General features: G+C 37.6%; 1 protein-coding gene across 2 annotated transcripts; it reads left to right on the forward strand.

The window, feature by feature from the left end:
- The first annotated feature begins 1,140 nt into the window (after positions 1–1,140).
- On the forward strand, positions 1,141–16,234 carry WASHC3 (WASH complex subunit 3). Of its 2 annotated transcripts, none has more exons than XM_066549752.1 (7): positions 1,141–1,258; positions 2,711–2,809; positions 5,044–5,109; positions 6,368–6,496; positions 8,051–8,161; positions 11,406–11,470; positions 14,453–16,234. In XM_066549752.1, the coding sequence occupies exons 1-7, from the start codon at positions 1,208–1,210 to the stop codon at positions 14,535–14,537; spliced, it is 606 nt and encodes a 201-aa protein (XP_066405849.1). In that variant the 5' UTR covers positions 1,141–1,207; the 3' UTR covers positions 14,538–16,234. The 2 variants fall into 2 exon arrangements, with proteins under 2 accessions (XP_066405849.1, XP_066405850.1); XM_066549753.1 differs by having other exon boundaries at positions 8,054–8,161.
- Positions 16,235–16,526: the final 292 nt, after the last annotated feature.

Raw genomic sequence — 16,526 nt, forward strand, 5'->3', positions numbered from 1 at the left:
CCTGTAAGCTAGGGATTGAAAGCTAAACCCACTGAATTTTGTAGGTTAGTCTGCTGCTCATCCTTTGAGAGAGGTGAGAAACTGAGCCAACAATATGTCAGTGCTCCAAAGCAGAGTATGAATCAGAAGATGTTCAATAATTCAATTAGCATGGACAAAAAAACTTTGTTATACCATCTTAGTAAGAGAGTAATAATGATGTGCATATGACAGCAGGTTAGTAATAAATACATTGTGAAAGTAATAAAGCAAAAAAGCTGCTTCAGTAAATAATTGAGAATTTAATGGCAACGGGAGTAACAGAACTGTGCTCTGTGTACAGCTACCATTGATTCTCTATATGGATTTGTATTCTACAAATTTGGAAAAGTGTGATGATTTGGAAGTAAGCTGAGAATTCTGGTAAATTTTAAGCCAAAATTAGCATAGTACATTTGGGATCGAGTCTTCAAAGTATTGCAGTAATTAGTGTGTCTTTATTCATCTCATCACAAGAGAAGTTTCCACCTGACAGCCTAAGACTATGATGGTTTCTTAACTGCCCTGAATTTAGGAGGATTCATTAAATGCAGCAGTATTTAGATGTAACCATGGAAAATTTCCACTAAATATGGGAATCCACTACAGTCTCTTTGGATTTGCTGCTGTAAACAGGACTCCAGATCACCCCAAATTTGTCTATTTTGGAAGAACCCAGAGCCATTCAGTGCTCCTTATTTTGACTCCCCACATCCAAAGTGTGGCACTTCCCCACTCAAATTATGCGTATGACCACAGGAACAGTTCCTTCACTGGCTTTTCTCATTATTTCCTTGGCGTTTAACCGCCGGGGACGACACTTTCCAAACACCACCATGCAGGGCCCTGTCCTGAGGCCTGTGGAGAGCTGGGTGTCAGACCCCCACTGGCATGGCCGGGCCCCTCAGCGGCTGCCGCCACGTGCATCGCAAAATGCAAAAAAAAAATGCAAAAAACCGGGTGCCAAAGAAGGCAGCCCAGGAGCTCGGGGTTTATCCCCGGGGTTTATCCCAGGGCACAGCCGGCCGTGAGGGCAGCGTTCCGGGACTGCGTTTCCCAGGAGGAAGCGCGGGCAGCGGGCGCGCCCCGCCCCGCGGCGCTCCGGGTTTGTTTCCGGGCCGAGTCTGCGGAGCGCGGCCGAGCTGCGGAGCGGGGCAGCGCCCGGCCCGGCCCGGCCCGGCCCGGCAGCATGGACGAGGACGGGCTGCCCATCGTGGGCTCCGGCATTGACCTCACCAAGGTACGGGCTGCGCTCGCCCGGCGCTCCGGGGCTGCCGCTGCTCCTGCCCGGCTGCGCTGGCCCTGGTGCTGGGCGAGCCCCGCGTCCCCCCGGCTCCGGCCCGGCCCGGTGGCAGCGGGCGAGGGGAGCTCCCCGTGCGGGGACGGTGCCGCCCTCGCAGCCGGTGCCGAGCGAGCTCTCGTCCTTCTCTGTGTCTCCAGCTGTTTTCCTGCAAGTTCTGCGATAACTTCGTATTTAAAGACTAAGCCGTCTCAAACATCGATCTGGGAGGCAAATCCTGTGCAAAGCTGTGTATTAGTTTCTTTAAATGTTGCAGAAATTTTCTTTTTAAACTTAGTTTTCTCAATAGAGAGCGTAAAGACAGGACAGTTCCAGTTCACCCAGTGTTTCTTCCATGCTCTGTGCCACCCCACAGATTTCTGCTGAAGTCATAAGCACATGCAAATTTCTGCTTAGCAAATTTTGGAACCACAGAATTGAAGTTCAGCAGATGCTGTTGTACAGTGCACAGGCTGAAGGCTCAAGATAGTAGCAACAAAAGTCTCACAAAAAGCCAGGAAGTCTTAGGATGGCCATAGTGAATTGTGTATTGAATGCAATGATAAATCAGCAGCTAAAGAAGAGATGAAGACCAGAGGGTCACTGTATTCACCAGAAAAGTGCAGCAGAATCTTGGCTGCCAATAATATTCCTTGTAAATCTTCCACTTAAATCAATGGCAATTTCATAGGCTGATTTCCTTTGTGAAGGTTAAGACTTAAAGCAATTGTCCAAGGTTATTAACCCTGAGGCACTAAAATTTTATACAGAAACTTTTGCATACAAATTCCTGAATCCACTCTTCTGTAATGGTTTAAATAAAAATGCCAACTCTGTGTTACAGTATGACCACCATTCACCATTCTTGTTGGCAAACATAGGATTCTACATTTTAGTCTGAAAAGTATGTGAGCATTGAAACTTTTTTGGAGGATAACTTTTGGTCATTTTAGGGTAGTCTGGACGTGCAAATGAGAACCAGTAGGGTAGCCACTAAATACTTAGACAGCAACATCACTACACTTCAGTTTTGATCATGGCATTAGTTGTAACTGAGTATTAGTATGGCTGGCCAAGATTGTTTTTCCTTCTGATTTTCAGGAATATTCACCATTTCATCTGAAGGTGTTTTCTTTAAGATAACAATCCTTCATTTCTTAGGTCTTGTTGCCTTTTCTGTGTCCTGTAAATTCTCTGCTGTTGTGTTAGTAGATTTTTAGTAGCGAAGGATTTGTATGAGTGCATATGTGTATTAGAAAATGGTTTGTGTATGTATGCATTCATAGCAGGCACACTTAAGACAGATTTCCAAATAATATCTTCTTAAAAATGTGCATTTTAACAGATATTTCAATCCAAATGTGAAACTTGTCATTGATGTGTAACCTAATTTTCTTACCTTTTTTAATGCAGGTTCCTGCTATTCAGCAAAAAAGAACTGTAGCATTTCTAAACCAGTTTGTGGTTCACACAGTGCAGTTTCTCAATCGCTTTTCTACTGTTTGTGAAGAGGTATGTTTATTATTTTCCCAGCTGGCCCTTGATACAATTAAAAGAATTTCAAGTAATGGGAACCATTCATTTAAACGTTTTTGATGCAGTAATACTGGTAGCATAAACCAAAAATGTAGTCTGCTTTCTGTTGAAGGTTTCTCTTTAGTAAGTGCTTAAGACAGAATTTTTCCCCAAGGGATCTATGTGAACTCCTGATTGTGCCACACTCCATCCACTGTTTTCTTAAACTTTTGCAGTTGGAACAGTCTTTGAACTTCTTGATACAGGGAATTTATTCTGAGCAGCTTCATCTCTGGCTCTGATGTTGTTATGAAAGAAGGATGCCATGTTCTTGTGGTCCATCAAAACTTAACTTCTGATTTTATCACCTTTAATTTAAGAGAGTCATAGGCTAAGCACTGAATGTAAATAGTTTTTATGTTGAAAAAAGGACATTTTTGGCAAGTGATTAGTATAGAACATGAAGCCTTTAACTTCAGTTTCCTGCAAAAAGAGAGAAAAATAAAAACATTTAGGATTAGTAAGTTTATATGATGACTTTAGAGTCAATGGAAATACACCAGACCAACAAGATTAGAATTGTCCACTGAACAGGACAAGAGTCCTCCTTGTAAAAAGGGTGTTTTCTAATGTGGCTTTGAGGGTAACCTTTTTGTCTTTAGAGGTTTTTTGTATTTTTTCATTAGTTTATTCAACAAAGAATGCTGTACAGCTCTAGCCAGCTGAGCCAGAGCAGCAGTCAAATCCAATTAGACTAAGCCATGTAATCTGAGAAATTCTGTTATTTGTTGGTGAAGTTTAGAGCCAGACACGTGACAAGTATGAGATTTGGCTATTACATGAATATATGGAGCTTCAGAGGAAAAAAGTCATTTTTCCTAGGTTTTTTCTTGTAACTTGATAGGTGGGACTGTGTGACTGCCTGATGATGCTGTTGTCAGTTGTCCAAGAGTCAGTCGTCACCTGATATCAGAATTCCCTCTTCCGTGGGCCCTGTGGAAATCAGAACACCTGTATTTAAAGCCACCTTGAGCACGCAGCAGCACTGTGAAGTCTGCCTAATAAAAAAATTATTAGTTAACCAAAATGTGCTGTTACTCAAGGGACTAAATAGTTGCTTTATATACTCCTTGAGAAGTTTTTCGTATTCATGAAGTACAGAGTGTTTTTAATGTGAAAGGTCACAGTGTAAGTCAACAGAAGCCAAGAAACTCAAAATTAGAGCTGACACCATCCTTAACTCTAAATTTCTTGGCTCTTGTCTAGTCAAATAGACCCATAAAATTGCATAATTGTCTTTTGTACATCTTTCCTCCCCCTTATCCAATTAAATGTAGAACACATAGTTCCTTCCAATAGGAGCTGACTCCTCTTCGTGAACAAAGGACCATCTGTAAACAAGTCAGTGCTCTATCCAAAAGGACTAACTCCTGTCAGTCTCCTGCTTTTTCTAGCATATTGGCAGAACTGCCATTTTCTTAGGGTGTTAAAGTTCTGCTTCAGAGCCAGGCAGAATCTTGCCAAGGTGCCAGAAAACTGTCAGAATGGTACGTATCTGCCAGCCAGCACTCTAGCCAACTTCACTTGGACAGGTCTGGTGGAGTATGGTAGTGATTAGTTAAAAGACTGGCAGTTCTTATGGAGTAATTTAGAAAAACTTAAGTTGTATTTTAAAAAAAAGTCACAATTTGATTGAGGTGCACCTGGAGCATATAAAGTGTCTGATTAGTTCTGATTCATTGTGGATTTTGACTGTATAGGACTATTGAATCACCTGCTGTATTAATTATCAGATTTTCTCTCTGTATTTGCTCAGTTACATTCACAGACATTATCTCTTTTCATCTTCCACATTTGGAAAAAGTTTTGAAGAAAGATCTTTCAGTAACTGGGAGAGTACAATGTGTCTACCATTATTCTCCAGTTGCCCAAAGTAATACCCTATTTACTTTGGCTTTCTTTTGTAAAGAGTCTGTCTTCATTTCTGTCATTATATGGGAAAACCAACTGCAGAGTAAAATTATTTAAAGTTTGTACTGCTGTAGCTACTGTTCTAAAAAGGGTTGTCATTGCTTCATTCATTTAATAATGTGATCATCTCATTTATGCTGTACTCTGCCTTCAGCAGGGAGAAGCTAATAAAAGTGATTTTTTTTAACTAGCTGAAAACTCTTTTATATGTCCAAGTGCATAGGGGAGTGTTTTCACATCCTAATTGTTTTCTGTTGTAGAAATTGTCAGCACTCTCTCTCCGTATCCAACAAATTGAAACCACGCTCAATATTCTGGATGCAAAGGTTTGTATGGATATAGACTTCATCTTGTAATATTGACAACCTCCTAGATTATGTGAACTAGCTTCCTTTTTAGAGTCTGAATTGAGCAAATAAGTTTTCATAATGATTTGAAGGAGCTTGATATCAAAAAAAAATTCTCTCTTTAACTCTCCTAGTTAATGCCTTACTACTTCTACTGTGTAACATTTGAATATGTAGTTGATAAAGAAGAAAGGAAACAACAGTACCTAGTGGAAAATTTGAGGTTGTTAAGGATATGGAACAAGAAAGGAACACTTTTTGCCATACAAATGCTAATAAGGAAACTTTTTCCCCCTTTGTAAAATAAAAGTATCTTTGTATGTTACTGGACTGTAAGGACTTCAGCTGATATAAGTAACTAGAGAGAAGCCTTGTAAATCCTTTTGATATTGAAATGTGACCTGAACTGGATCTGAGCTAATGTAAATTAGTTTATCTTCTTTAGCTGAAACAACAAAAAGATATAATCTGTGGCCTTAGATAGGAAATGTAGTATATCATTTACTAGGAAAAAAAAACCCAACAAGATCCCAAAGTAAATCAATCAGGCACTATAAAATTTTAATAAGTTCATCTTTCAGTAATGATGGAGGCAATTTCAGTTGGCTTTTCTGGGAGCAAGGTTGGGATATTTTGAAAGCGTTCATTAAGATCTTTGTGGGGAAAAAATAATATAATAATACAAACAGAGCTTGCTAGCTCTTATTTATTTCAAAATATTTAGTAATGATCTGAATTGATGATTTTTGCAGAATTCTTCATAATCATGTTAAATAGAATTTCCTTCAAATAGATTTGTGGTGTGTTTAATATCCACTCACATCATTTCCTTAAAAAAAGTGAAAGATGTAGAAAATCCAAAAATTTGTAACCGGTCTCCCATCTGTTAGGTGATAGAGCTGTTCTTGCCATGATTTCTTTCACTGTAGGGAAAGTAGCAGAGATTGCATGGCTCTCTTGTGGTTGATAAATGCAGTAGCAAAATGCTGGGAAGGTGTGGAAGCCTTTCCTGCTCTGCAGCCCTGTGTTAACTGTGAAAGCTTTTATTGTAGAAGGCAGCTGGATAGAAATATTTTTTCCCCCTATCAAAATACCAAAACTAGGGGCAGAAAGTTACAATTTTACTAATATAAAACCTACCTGGACAATAAATGGTAAGCAGGGTGCTGCAGATTTTGTTGTACATGTAGTCTTATGAAGTGCTTATTGCTTATTTGATGATGTTTTTTGCATTCAGTTATCCTCAATTCCTGGCCTAGAAGATGTCAAATTTGAAGTGTCCAGTGCAAATGTGAACAGTGTTACAAATGGTCCTGTGGCAAAGGCTGCTACAGATCAACAGACAGCTGGATCACCTCAGCCTGGAGTAAGTAATGAAGCATAACTCATACCTTGGAGGAATAGAGCTCTCCAGGTCAAGTTTTTAATGTTATCTGCAGGAGATAGAAGAAGTAATTCTATTGGAAGTGAGCAGTCAACTGTAAAAGTCTAAGAGTAGGCTTTTCTCTACTGGCACTGTTTTAAAAAGTGACTTAAAACAAAAAAAGCTAAACCTGTTATTAACTATGTGACTTAAATAATTAGAACTAACTCAAATCTTGTGCTAAATTTCTCCTTCCTTTTCTTCACTCACACTAAAATATGAACAGGAATTGCATCAGGGTGCTGGGAAGGTCATGAATGAAAATAACAATTCAAATCACATCATTGCAACTCTTTTCTCCTTTCTTCAGAATGTGAGCTTTTAGCTCAAATTGGAATTTTTAGCATGCTTAATTCTAAAGAGTTTATTACATTGAAGGTTTTCTGTATATTATCCTCCATGTACAGTAAAGGCCAGCTTATTAGTAGCAATCAGCATTAAAATACTACCCCTGCAACTAACTTCTTGTCATTTTGGGGAATTTAATGTGTGTGGTTGGTTGATTTTTTAACCCAGACATTTGAATCCCATGATCATCACTTAACTAAGTGAGGCTTTCAGGCCCATTTGTAGATACAGTTCTTTTCCTGGTTTGCCCTTACAGTTGCTTCTCATGGAATCCTCAATTCTGATCTCTGCTCATTCCCTTATTTGGTGGAAGTTGCTGTGGAAAAGCAGTAGCTGGAGCACTCTGCTGCTTTTGCCTGCCTGTCAAAGATTGCAACTCTGATTTGCAGGCAGCAGTAGGGGAGACACTGGACAGCATTGCATGTTCCAGCCACATTAGAGAATGACTCACCATGAGTTCATTTTCTTTAAAATGTCCCTCCTCTCAGATATGGAAGTATATAAAGTATATTTAAGTATATAAAGTTCATATATTTCACACTTTCAGGTGGTTAGTTTTGTAGAAAAAACACAGTTTTCTGTGTTCTTTTGAAAATACTAGAACTTCTTGTCATTTTTCATTTCATTTAAATTAAATACTTTCAAGGAATCTTTGATTTTGTTACATTATCCTTTGAGTAATGATACATACTCAAAAGTATGGTTTAGAAGTTACATGATATGTATGAAACCTTTGTCAGGGAATCAAATATTTTGAGGAAAAAAGGCATTGGACTGCTGGGGGAGATTTATAGGTATACTTCTTATAAATATTTTTTATTAAAAGACCATTTACATTTAATACTGTGATATTTTGTTAAATGCATCTTAACAGGATTATTAGGGTCTTTTTGGTTTTTTATGTGTTGTTCAATAACTTTAAATTGTATCTAAAAGTAGAAAGACAGTCTTGTAACAGTGAACAACAAAAGACCTGGATTTGTGATTTCATACATCTAGGAAACGTCTAATTTTGTGAGTGTGGATCAGAAAAATCTTGATGAGGAAGAGTTGCACTTTATCTTAAAATACCCAGTTTTATTGTTTGGAATCTCTCCATGGCTGTGGTGTGTGCACCTAACCATTAAAGGGTTTGTTCTTCACATACAGCAGAACAATACACAAGAAGAAGGGTTGCAGAAAACAGAGGTAGTAACAGAAAATGTCACAACTGTGGCCAAGGATCCAAGATATGCCAGATACCTGAAAATGGTACAAGTGGTAAGTCAGTTCTCATGTCATTCTTTGGCTAGCATGTTATTTTTTGGTGGAATGTACCACACAGCGGTAAGTGAACCTTAAATATCTGAAAACATATATTGCAACAGTAATCTTTAAGGTAGGATAACATCATAATATTCTAGCACATCTTCTCTAATAAATGAATTAATGTAATATATTCCCTCAGACAGCTTCTGGCAAGATCTTTCTACAGAATTCTGCTGGTAGACTTGTGAACTGAAGGTGTGAAATGTGTAAATGCAAAGTGGTATTAGCCGGAGGCACAGAAGATGCCACTGAGAGTGGAGTTGTCCTGGCAAATTGGAGTCATTCCCTGCATACAGACTGATTACAGCCAGATTTTACTGTAGGGTACAAAATACAGCTTTGCAAGTATAGTCCAGAACAGGAGTACTTGCTATTTCTGTAAGGACCAAAATAGAGATACAAGGATTGGTTCATTATCTGGTTTCACTCCAGTTTCCTGTTATTCATGATGCAGGTTTTGTTTATGTCTTTATCTGTGGTCTGTGCTACAGATAATTAGGAAATAAATGGTTGTAATCTCAATATTAACATGTGTGAAATCTAATGAAGGAATGAGAAAGTGAATGGGAGACTATTTGTGATATTTTTAAGAGGTCATTTCACATCCACAAACATAAAAATGAGATTGGAAACAAAGAGTTTATTTCCATTTATTTTCAATTTGTCAGTGGAAATTTTCCTCTAAAATACATACTATAATTCTGGAAAGTATTACTATGTCATAGTATTAATAAAATGTTGCTTATGTTAAAACTAACTTCATGGTTTCACTCAGTCTTCAGAGAAATTATTACAATTGGTCTGCTTCATCCCTTGAATGGTGTTCCAAACCTTATTTTTCACTTGAATCACAAATTGGAACTTTATGGGTAGCTCATTACAAACCATTTGGAAAACCTAGCAGTGGGATAGTAGCAGAGAGTAGAACACTATGTTACTGTATTGATTTAATGCCAGACTTCAAAGTGTATTTGAAAGTGCTGGATGGTCTAATTACTTTGAAATTTTTTTTTTTTTTTGTGACTGCTAGAGGAGTGAGATCTCACTTTCCACATTTCTCCTGTGTACTGGCAGTTCCTGGTGACTCCACTGCCAGTTGTAAACAGTGTGGTAGGAAAGTCAAACTAACATACTACAAATTAATGTGTGTTTTTGTATTTGCCAAACTTGTCTCCTTGTCCGGTCAAGTATTTCAGTTAGCGTCATTTATTTGCCCAAATTAAGTTTCTAGCTGAAGATTTGTTTGAGCTGATTATTTATTACTCACAATGTTTGTAGTATAAAAGAGCACCATTCTAAAGTAAAAGTAGCTCTTCCATGAAATTGTGACAAACTCATTTTGGTGGAGTGCAGTTGAGGATACTAAATTCTTACTTTTTAAAATTTACAACAATATTCCAAGAAATCACACAAAAGCAGTACCATATTTGCAGATTAAAATTTAGGAAGCATGAAAGATAAAGTAATTGTAATGCCCTGATTATATTATAAACAGATATAGGTACAATCTTAATTGTTTTCCTTCAGATAAGAAGTCTAAAGAGCATTTTGATTGAACTTCAGATTAGTTGTGGATCTGTGATATATGAGGGTACTGAGAGGATTTTTTTTCTCGCAGATTTTAATGCACACAGTGTTAGAATAAAACATACACCAAGTGTGAACATAAAACCAACCTATTCTTAGAAGTCCTATACCAAATGCCCTTTGATTGAAATGAAATATGAATTCTGCCTTGCCTGATCTGACTCAATTCTGTTTTCACCTGGTTTGAATTGATGCATAAACAACTCAGCAGTGACTTCTGAGGTGGGGGAAAGTACCCTAAGAGCAGTGAAGCAGGGGAAAAGTTAGTACATTAGTAGAAGATGGTGTGTAGACACACGATCCCTGGTGTCCAGATTTTTACTAGAATAACTGAATTTTTAAACCGTCATGAAATACTCAAATAAATATTCAAAATATTCACCTGTGTAATGCACATCAGTTGTGAAGTAATGAGATATTCTTTTATTTCAAGGTATTACATTGCAGCTGCTTGAATGACCTTTTTTGGCATTATTTCTGATAGATTGCTACAGCTATGTACCTGTGTGTGTGCTGTTCCACAATGCACATGCACAAGCTTAATTGTGATTCATACCTTGGAGCTGTCACTAGAATCACATCTTTATCTGGAACATTAGTCATGTCTGCCCTTTATTTTAGCACTATTTTACTTGCTTTTGGACAAAAGATACTAGCCCTACACCACTTTTCATTTAGAATTTCATAGACCACCCGTAACTTTGTCCCTTTCAAATCAGAAATTGTATCCTCATATGGTTTGGGGTTTTTTCCCATATCCTGTATTGGCATGGAGTGATCCAGATGGTTTCCAACAGGAGATGGCAAAGCAACAAGTTGCCTTTGAGCAACTATAGTGGAAACATAAGAGCAGTTTGTTGGAATGTATCTCGTGAGAGGACGTGGGTCTTGGATATGTGATCCAAGATAAGATGATGTTTAGGTGTTGATGAATAAAATAAAGTGCAGAAGCTGGACTTGCAGTGAAGGGAACAAAGTTTTTAAACATGTACGTATTTGGCTGAAATCTGTCCACAAGTCACAGAAGATTCAAGCCTGACTGCACAAGCAGCTGTATTCAGAGAATTCACTTTTAAATTGTGCTTCTGTTCCCATGTCCTGTTTGCCTTTTTCTCCATGCTTTTTAGACTTCTCCAGCTTTTAGCACTGCCTTACGAGATCCTTCTGGAGTGGTAGCAGATGCACTTCCCTGGTTTTCTCCTCTCTCTTGGGTATACCTTCAGCATGCCCAAGTCTTTCCTAGCACAATTTCTCTGCTTTCTTTGTGCTATTTTGTGCTTTCTCCACGTTCTTACCCATGCAGATAATGTCAGCTTCATAATTTTGTGTGCAAGATTGCAAATATATCTATCCGTCTTGATTCTTCTCTCCCTGCAACTTTCTCCAGATGTTTTACCATAAATATAAGATGGATTTAAAGGGCCTTTAATCTCAATCATTTCTTGCTTCTAGGTTCATATTGATGGAACCTGAGATTAATGTTCCATGCTGTTGTTTGACAAGCGACATGCATAAATTTATATGAAAGTGTGGTTTAAAAGTACCTGTGTTATTTAACTCACCTGTTTGTGTCCAGTAGTTTTATATTATTCTTCCTTCTGCTACACAGGGTGTTCCTGTAATGGCAATACGAAACAAAATGATTTCTGAGGGGCTAAATCCAGATCTTCTCGAGTAAGTAATTTGTGACTCCCAGTAGGGCTGCAGTGCAACTATGTGTTTAAAAAACTTGGACAAACATGTGCTTAGAAAAGGTTGTTTAAGGTGTTCTGAGCTTAGCAGTGACAAGCTAGCATCTGACAATGTGCATTTAGCAATGAGGACTCAAATAAAAGGTCAGTAGCCATTTGCAGTGCCCTGTGTGGTTTTTTTCCCAGATACTTGTTTTCAACACTCCAATAAGAAAATGTCATTATTGTAGAGTAGTAAGAACAAACTCAGTCTTATTTTGTTGAATGCTTGAGGGACAACACAGTTGTTTCCAGTTTCCTTCAGCAGATGTAGTGTACAACTTGACTTCAAAACCGACAGCGTAAATTGAAGTCAGCAGTTCAAAATTTTGGCTGTTGATTGATTTAATCTGATGTGAAGACTACTGAGAATAGATAGTAACTTTCAAAGCTTCTTGTCTGGCCATAAACGTTAATTTCAGTCTTACTTTACAGTTGACAATTAATTTAGTTCTACTGTATTATTTCACAGAATTTGTTAAACTGATTAAAGTATTAGCTATCATTCTTACATTATAGACACCAAAATGTTTGAAGTATTTTTGCATTCTTTTCAGAAACTGTCAGGGTATTAAAAAGTCCATTTTTCATTTCCAATTAAGTCCTTTTACATTTTGTAAAGGCTTATTCTGAAACTTGCTACTTGTTAAATAAAATAAACCTGAAGTATCATCATATCATGAGTCACTTTAGCTCCCAGTTACTTCCTAGTCTCGATAAGCCTAAAGTAGTTATTCCTCAGTTGTTTTCTTTACTAATTGAATAAGACATAAAAAAAGACCCTGTGTAAGTTGGAGATAGGTTTAGCAAACATGGGTTTTCTGTATGTGTGTTAAAAGTATTGTATTTTTTGCTGTGCTTTCAAGTCCATACCTTTCTATAAATGCTGCTATTTCTTCATGTTTGGGTGGATTTTTATAGTAGATAAAACAAAAAGATAATAGGTTAAAATTTCAAAATCTGTTTTTTAAAAAGTGTCTGCTTTCGGACTGCCTATTTTGCATTAAGACAGAAATGTTATTACTGTGGATTGAGGCTCACAGAATATGTTTGGGGTTAGATCTCAAAATCCATCTTCAGAGATCTGTGCAACAGTGATGCTTAGTCAGATTTTCTTTAAAATGCTTGAAAACTGGTTAAAGAAAGCTAATTATTTGGCAAGGTGCATAATGTGAAACATGCTATCAGGGGTGACTTTTCAATTTTCTTGCTTGTCATGATACTGTAGGCTTCTTCTTTCATATGTGTTTTGCCATTCACACTGCATTTCTTGGATCTTCAGCTTCCTTAGGTCTGCTCACTCAGTCCCAGAGAAAATTAGGAAAATGTACACATACATGGCTGTGTGCTCAGTCCCTTACTGCAGACTGCCCCAGCTCCTTGCCATTGGCTGAGCATGGCTTATTTGTGGCTGTAGGTGTGCTAATTCTAATGATACAATATTATCTCTACACTCTCCTTTTGGCTTTTCCACCTCTCAACTTTTTACAGCGTTTGGTAACTGCCTGTTCTATCAAGCTCCCAATTTACCTAGCTTTAATTTTTGTTTCTTATTTTGTTTCTTATTTTGTTATTTCTTATTTTGTTTCTTCCTCTTTTGCCTATCTTCCATTCCAGAAGAGTTTGTCCTGCTCTCATGAGCTAAAGGAATTCAGCATCATCTTCCTCTTCTTGATAAATGAGAGGTTTTGCACTGGTCTCTGCAGATCACGTCTTTGCACAGCTCTTCTGTTTTCTCATTACCATGGCAACAAGGAATAATATTGTGAAGTGGTATTTGCATGAGAAAGCAAATGCTTTCTTCATTTGTTTTAGAGGTGTGCAGGAGGGAGGGAAAAGGCTCTTCTGCAGTTCTTTCACACACTTCTCATCTTTGCACCAAAAATGTTTAGGAACACTTTAAAGTTACCTAAGGGATTCCCAACAGAGGAATTATACTAAACAGAACTAATGTTGGAAAAGAAATTCTATACTCCCAAGATAAATAAGAACAGGATGATTAATACAACTGTCAGCTTACTTTAAAATGCAGTATTTTATCCAAGAGATGTTAACTGTCATACAGGAAGTGAGGTTCTCTGAATGTCATTTTCCCCCAAGTATAATTATGTTTGTATTTACTACCTTGCTTTCAGCCTTTATCAGGCTCTGTATTGCTTGAATGTCAAATTCATTACATACTTAGAAGGGAGAGCCCATGGAGAGCCAGCATCTTCAGGCAGTAATATTAGTCTTTAGATGACTTGCTTCTCTCACCTTCATTTCCAGTAGATTCCCCAAGCAAACATTTTGCCACAGTGTTAAGATCCATCCTAAATATGCACTTTAAAACTAAATACAAGAGGTCTGATCATTTGTAGTCAATAAAAATCCCATGGCTGCTCTTGCATGTCAAATTTAACCCAATGTTCTAGCCAAATTCCACTCTGAGTAATTCTTTTTTGCTTCACTAAATTATCCCTCTAGTTTTAGTTGGATACAATATTGTTCATTTCCTGTCTTATTTTTTTCGTGTACTATTTACACTGCTCAATGGTGTACAGAATGTTCCTTTCGGCCCAACAACCTCTGAAGATTAAAAAAAAAAAATTGAATTAATCATTATTGCCTGCTTTCAACTCTTTCTACAAGTGTTTGCCACTTCTTAACGATCTGTCATCATTTCTGATGGCATCAAAGGCGTGCATTCAAACTGGTGTCTACAGAGTTTTGATGTCTAGTGAATTACAGTTTCTAGTGTTTGCCTTCCAGTTGTAGGTGAAGCAATACCACAAAGGTGTGAGTTTGTGAGCCATAAACAGTTGATGTGTTAAATGTTGTGGCAATAAAGTGCCTGCAGTTGTCGTGCAAGGACAGTGGTGTTACGTGCTGAGCTGCTTGTGCTCTCAGCTGGATTTACAGCACAGAATGTTTTTGTTGCCTGCAGGACCCCAGATGCCCCTGTGCCTGCCTGGGGAGATGATGGCAAAGCAGAAGACAGTTCTGATAGTGAATCTTCATTCAGTGACTGAAGAGACTGATTCCAGCCTTTGGAAACCTTTGTTGAGTGCTCATGTGTTTGGAGCTTTGGCAGACAATGGTTTTGTGTGGATCACACGGATGATATGGTTTGTCTGATGGCGTTTTTAAGAACTAAGATCCTCCATGTTCTGTTCTGGAAAGTTTGAACAGGCAGCATGTTTCAACCTGAACCCTTCCCCCATGAAAATTACTCATGAGATCCTTGCAGTTTTTATGCTGCATCATGTCAGATTCATTTCTGGTTCTGCTGAAATTACTTTGTAGGGCTCTAAGAATTCCACAACTCTAAACCTCCATGTCTCTAAAACTGCATTCTGGTCATTGTTAGATTTTCTATGTAACACATTTAACCTACGTTGCCTTCTTTCTGCCTCACAACTTAAAGGTAAATTAACTTTGGAAAATGAAAGTGCTTCACTGAAAAACTGTACCTTTTTTGCAATATCCTGTGTTTGCAGTGATGCAACAAGAAGTACATATAAGTCAGCTCTCTTATGGTGATTGCAAATCAGTGATACTCAGATTGAGAAGAACTAAAATACAAGTGAAAAATATATTAAAACCCATTTTGAATCTATTTTCAAAGCATGTACTGCTATTCAGTGCCACATTAGAGTCTGTATGAAGCTGTTAAAGGAACTCCTACTCTTGAAGGGTTGATTTATCCAGTTTAGATTGCGGTGTTGTAGAAAGGTACAAACATGGCAAGGTTGGTTTGAAAATGACACTGGGCAAAAAGCAAGGGACTGGGAGATCATTAATAGAATCTCACTACTTGTGAGATTCTGCTATGTGGGTCAGTTGAAACTATTTTCTGACTTCATTGGCCTTACTCGATAGAAGCTGTGGCTGAACAGTTTGCTTAGGATGAGAAATCACCTCCAGTTTGGTGCCTTTGCTGATAATTTCAGCAAAGAATCTAAAATTCAGGTTGTATAAGAATAAAACTATCTTGGCACCTCTTGAGGCACTCATTCAGGAACCATATAAAGAAATGCCTGATGTGCCCTGAAGATTCTCCTCAAAATTACTTGATGTACTCCATGACTCAAAAATTACATTTCATTAAAGGATCTTCTTTAATACAGTTTGTTCCACGTGAAATCCTTTGCAATCTGTTTGAATTCCCCAGACTGTTGTGATTATACCAGAATGCTGTGTGCCATGCAGTCATTAACTTTCTGGTGTTTCACATTCTTGCTGTGACCAAGAGAAGACTAAAACTGAATCTCCAAGTGTATAAGTTTGTTAGCCTTTATGACTGAATCAATACCTTCTCTTTTAGTTATTTGTGCCACTTCAGTAGGTTAACTGGTTTTTTGGGGTTTTTTTCGTGTAAGTTAAGCATGGTTCCTGTTTCAGCCTAGCAGACATATTTATGCTCTCCATAACCTGTAAATCAGAATAATTCCTGAATCCTTACAAAAGCATATATGCACTAGAGAATGTTGAGAGATGGTATTTCAATGATGGGTTAATTACTATTGAACACTTAAAAATGTTCTTAATAGGTAACACTTGGTAAAATACAAAAAATATTAGCATATTAGCAATAAGTATTTCAAATGTAAATGTGATAATGTTATTTCAGAATGTATATATTGAAACACTCATGACTTTTTAAAATCTATATTTGAAAACTCATTTAAGCAGTTTGTAAAATAAAAGCTATACTTTGTAAACCAAAGTTATGGTTTCATTTTATTCCTATATGTTGTTCTAAACAAGACAATGACAATTCCTCCAAAGCCTCTGCAATTCATTTTTTCTCCAGAACTAACTTTGCTGAAGTTGTATCACCCTGCTAGCCTAAGGGGAGAGTTTTGGAAATTGGCGTTTGGAGTTAAAGTTAACCCATGGTGGCACTCTGACTACAGGAGAAGTGAGTATCCCATCACTACTGTTCTAAGAAGCAAATCTAAGGAAGGCTGAAATTAATGTGTATTATATGTTTGATACTTTTGAACTGACATGGAAAT

This window comes from Molothrus aeneus, chromosome 5 (assembly GCF_037042795.1).
Source record: "Molothrus aeneus isolate 106 chromosome 5, BPBGC_Maene_1.0, whole genome shotgun sequence".
NCBI lineage: Eukaryota > Metazoa > Chordata > Aves > Passeriformes > Icteridae > Molothrus > Molothrus aeneus.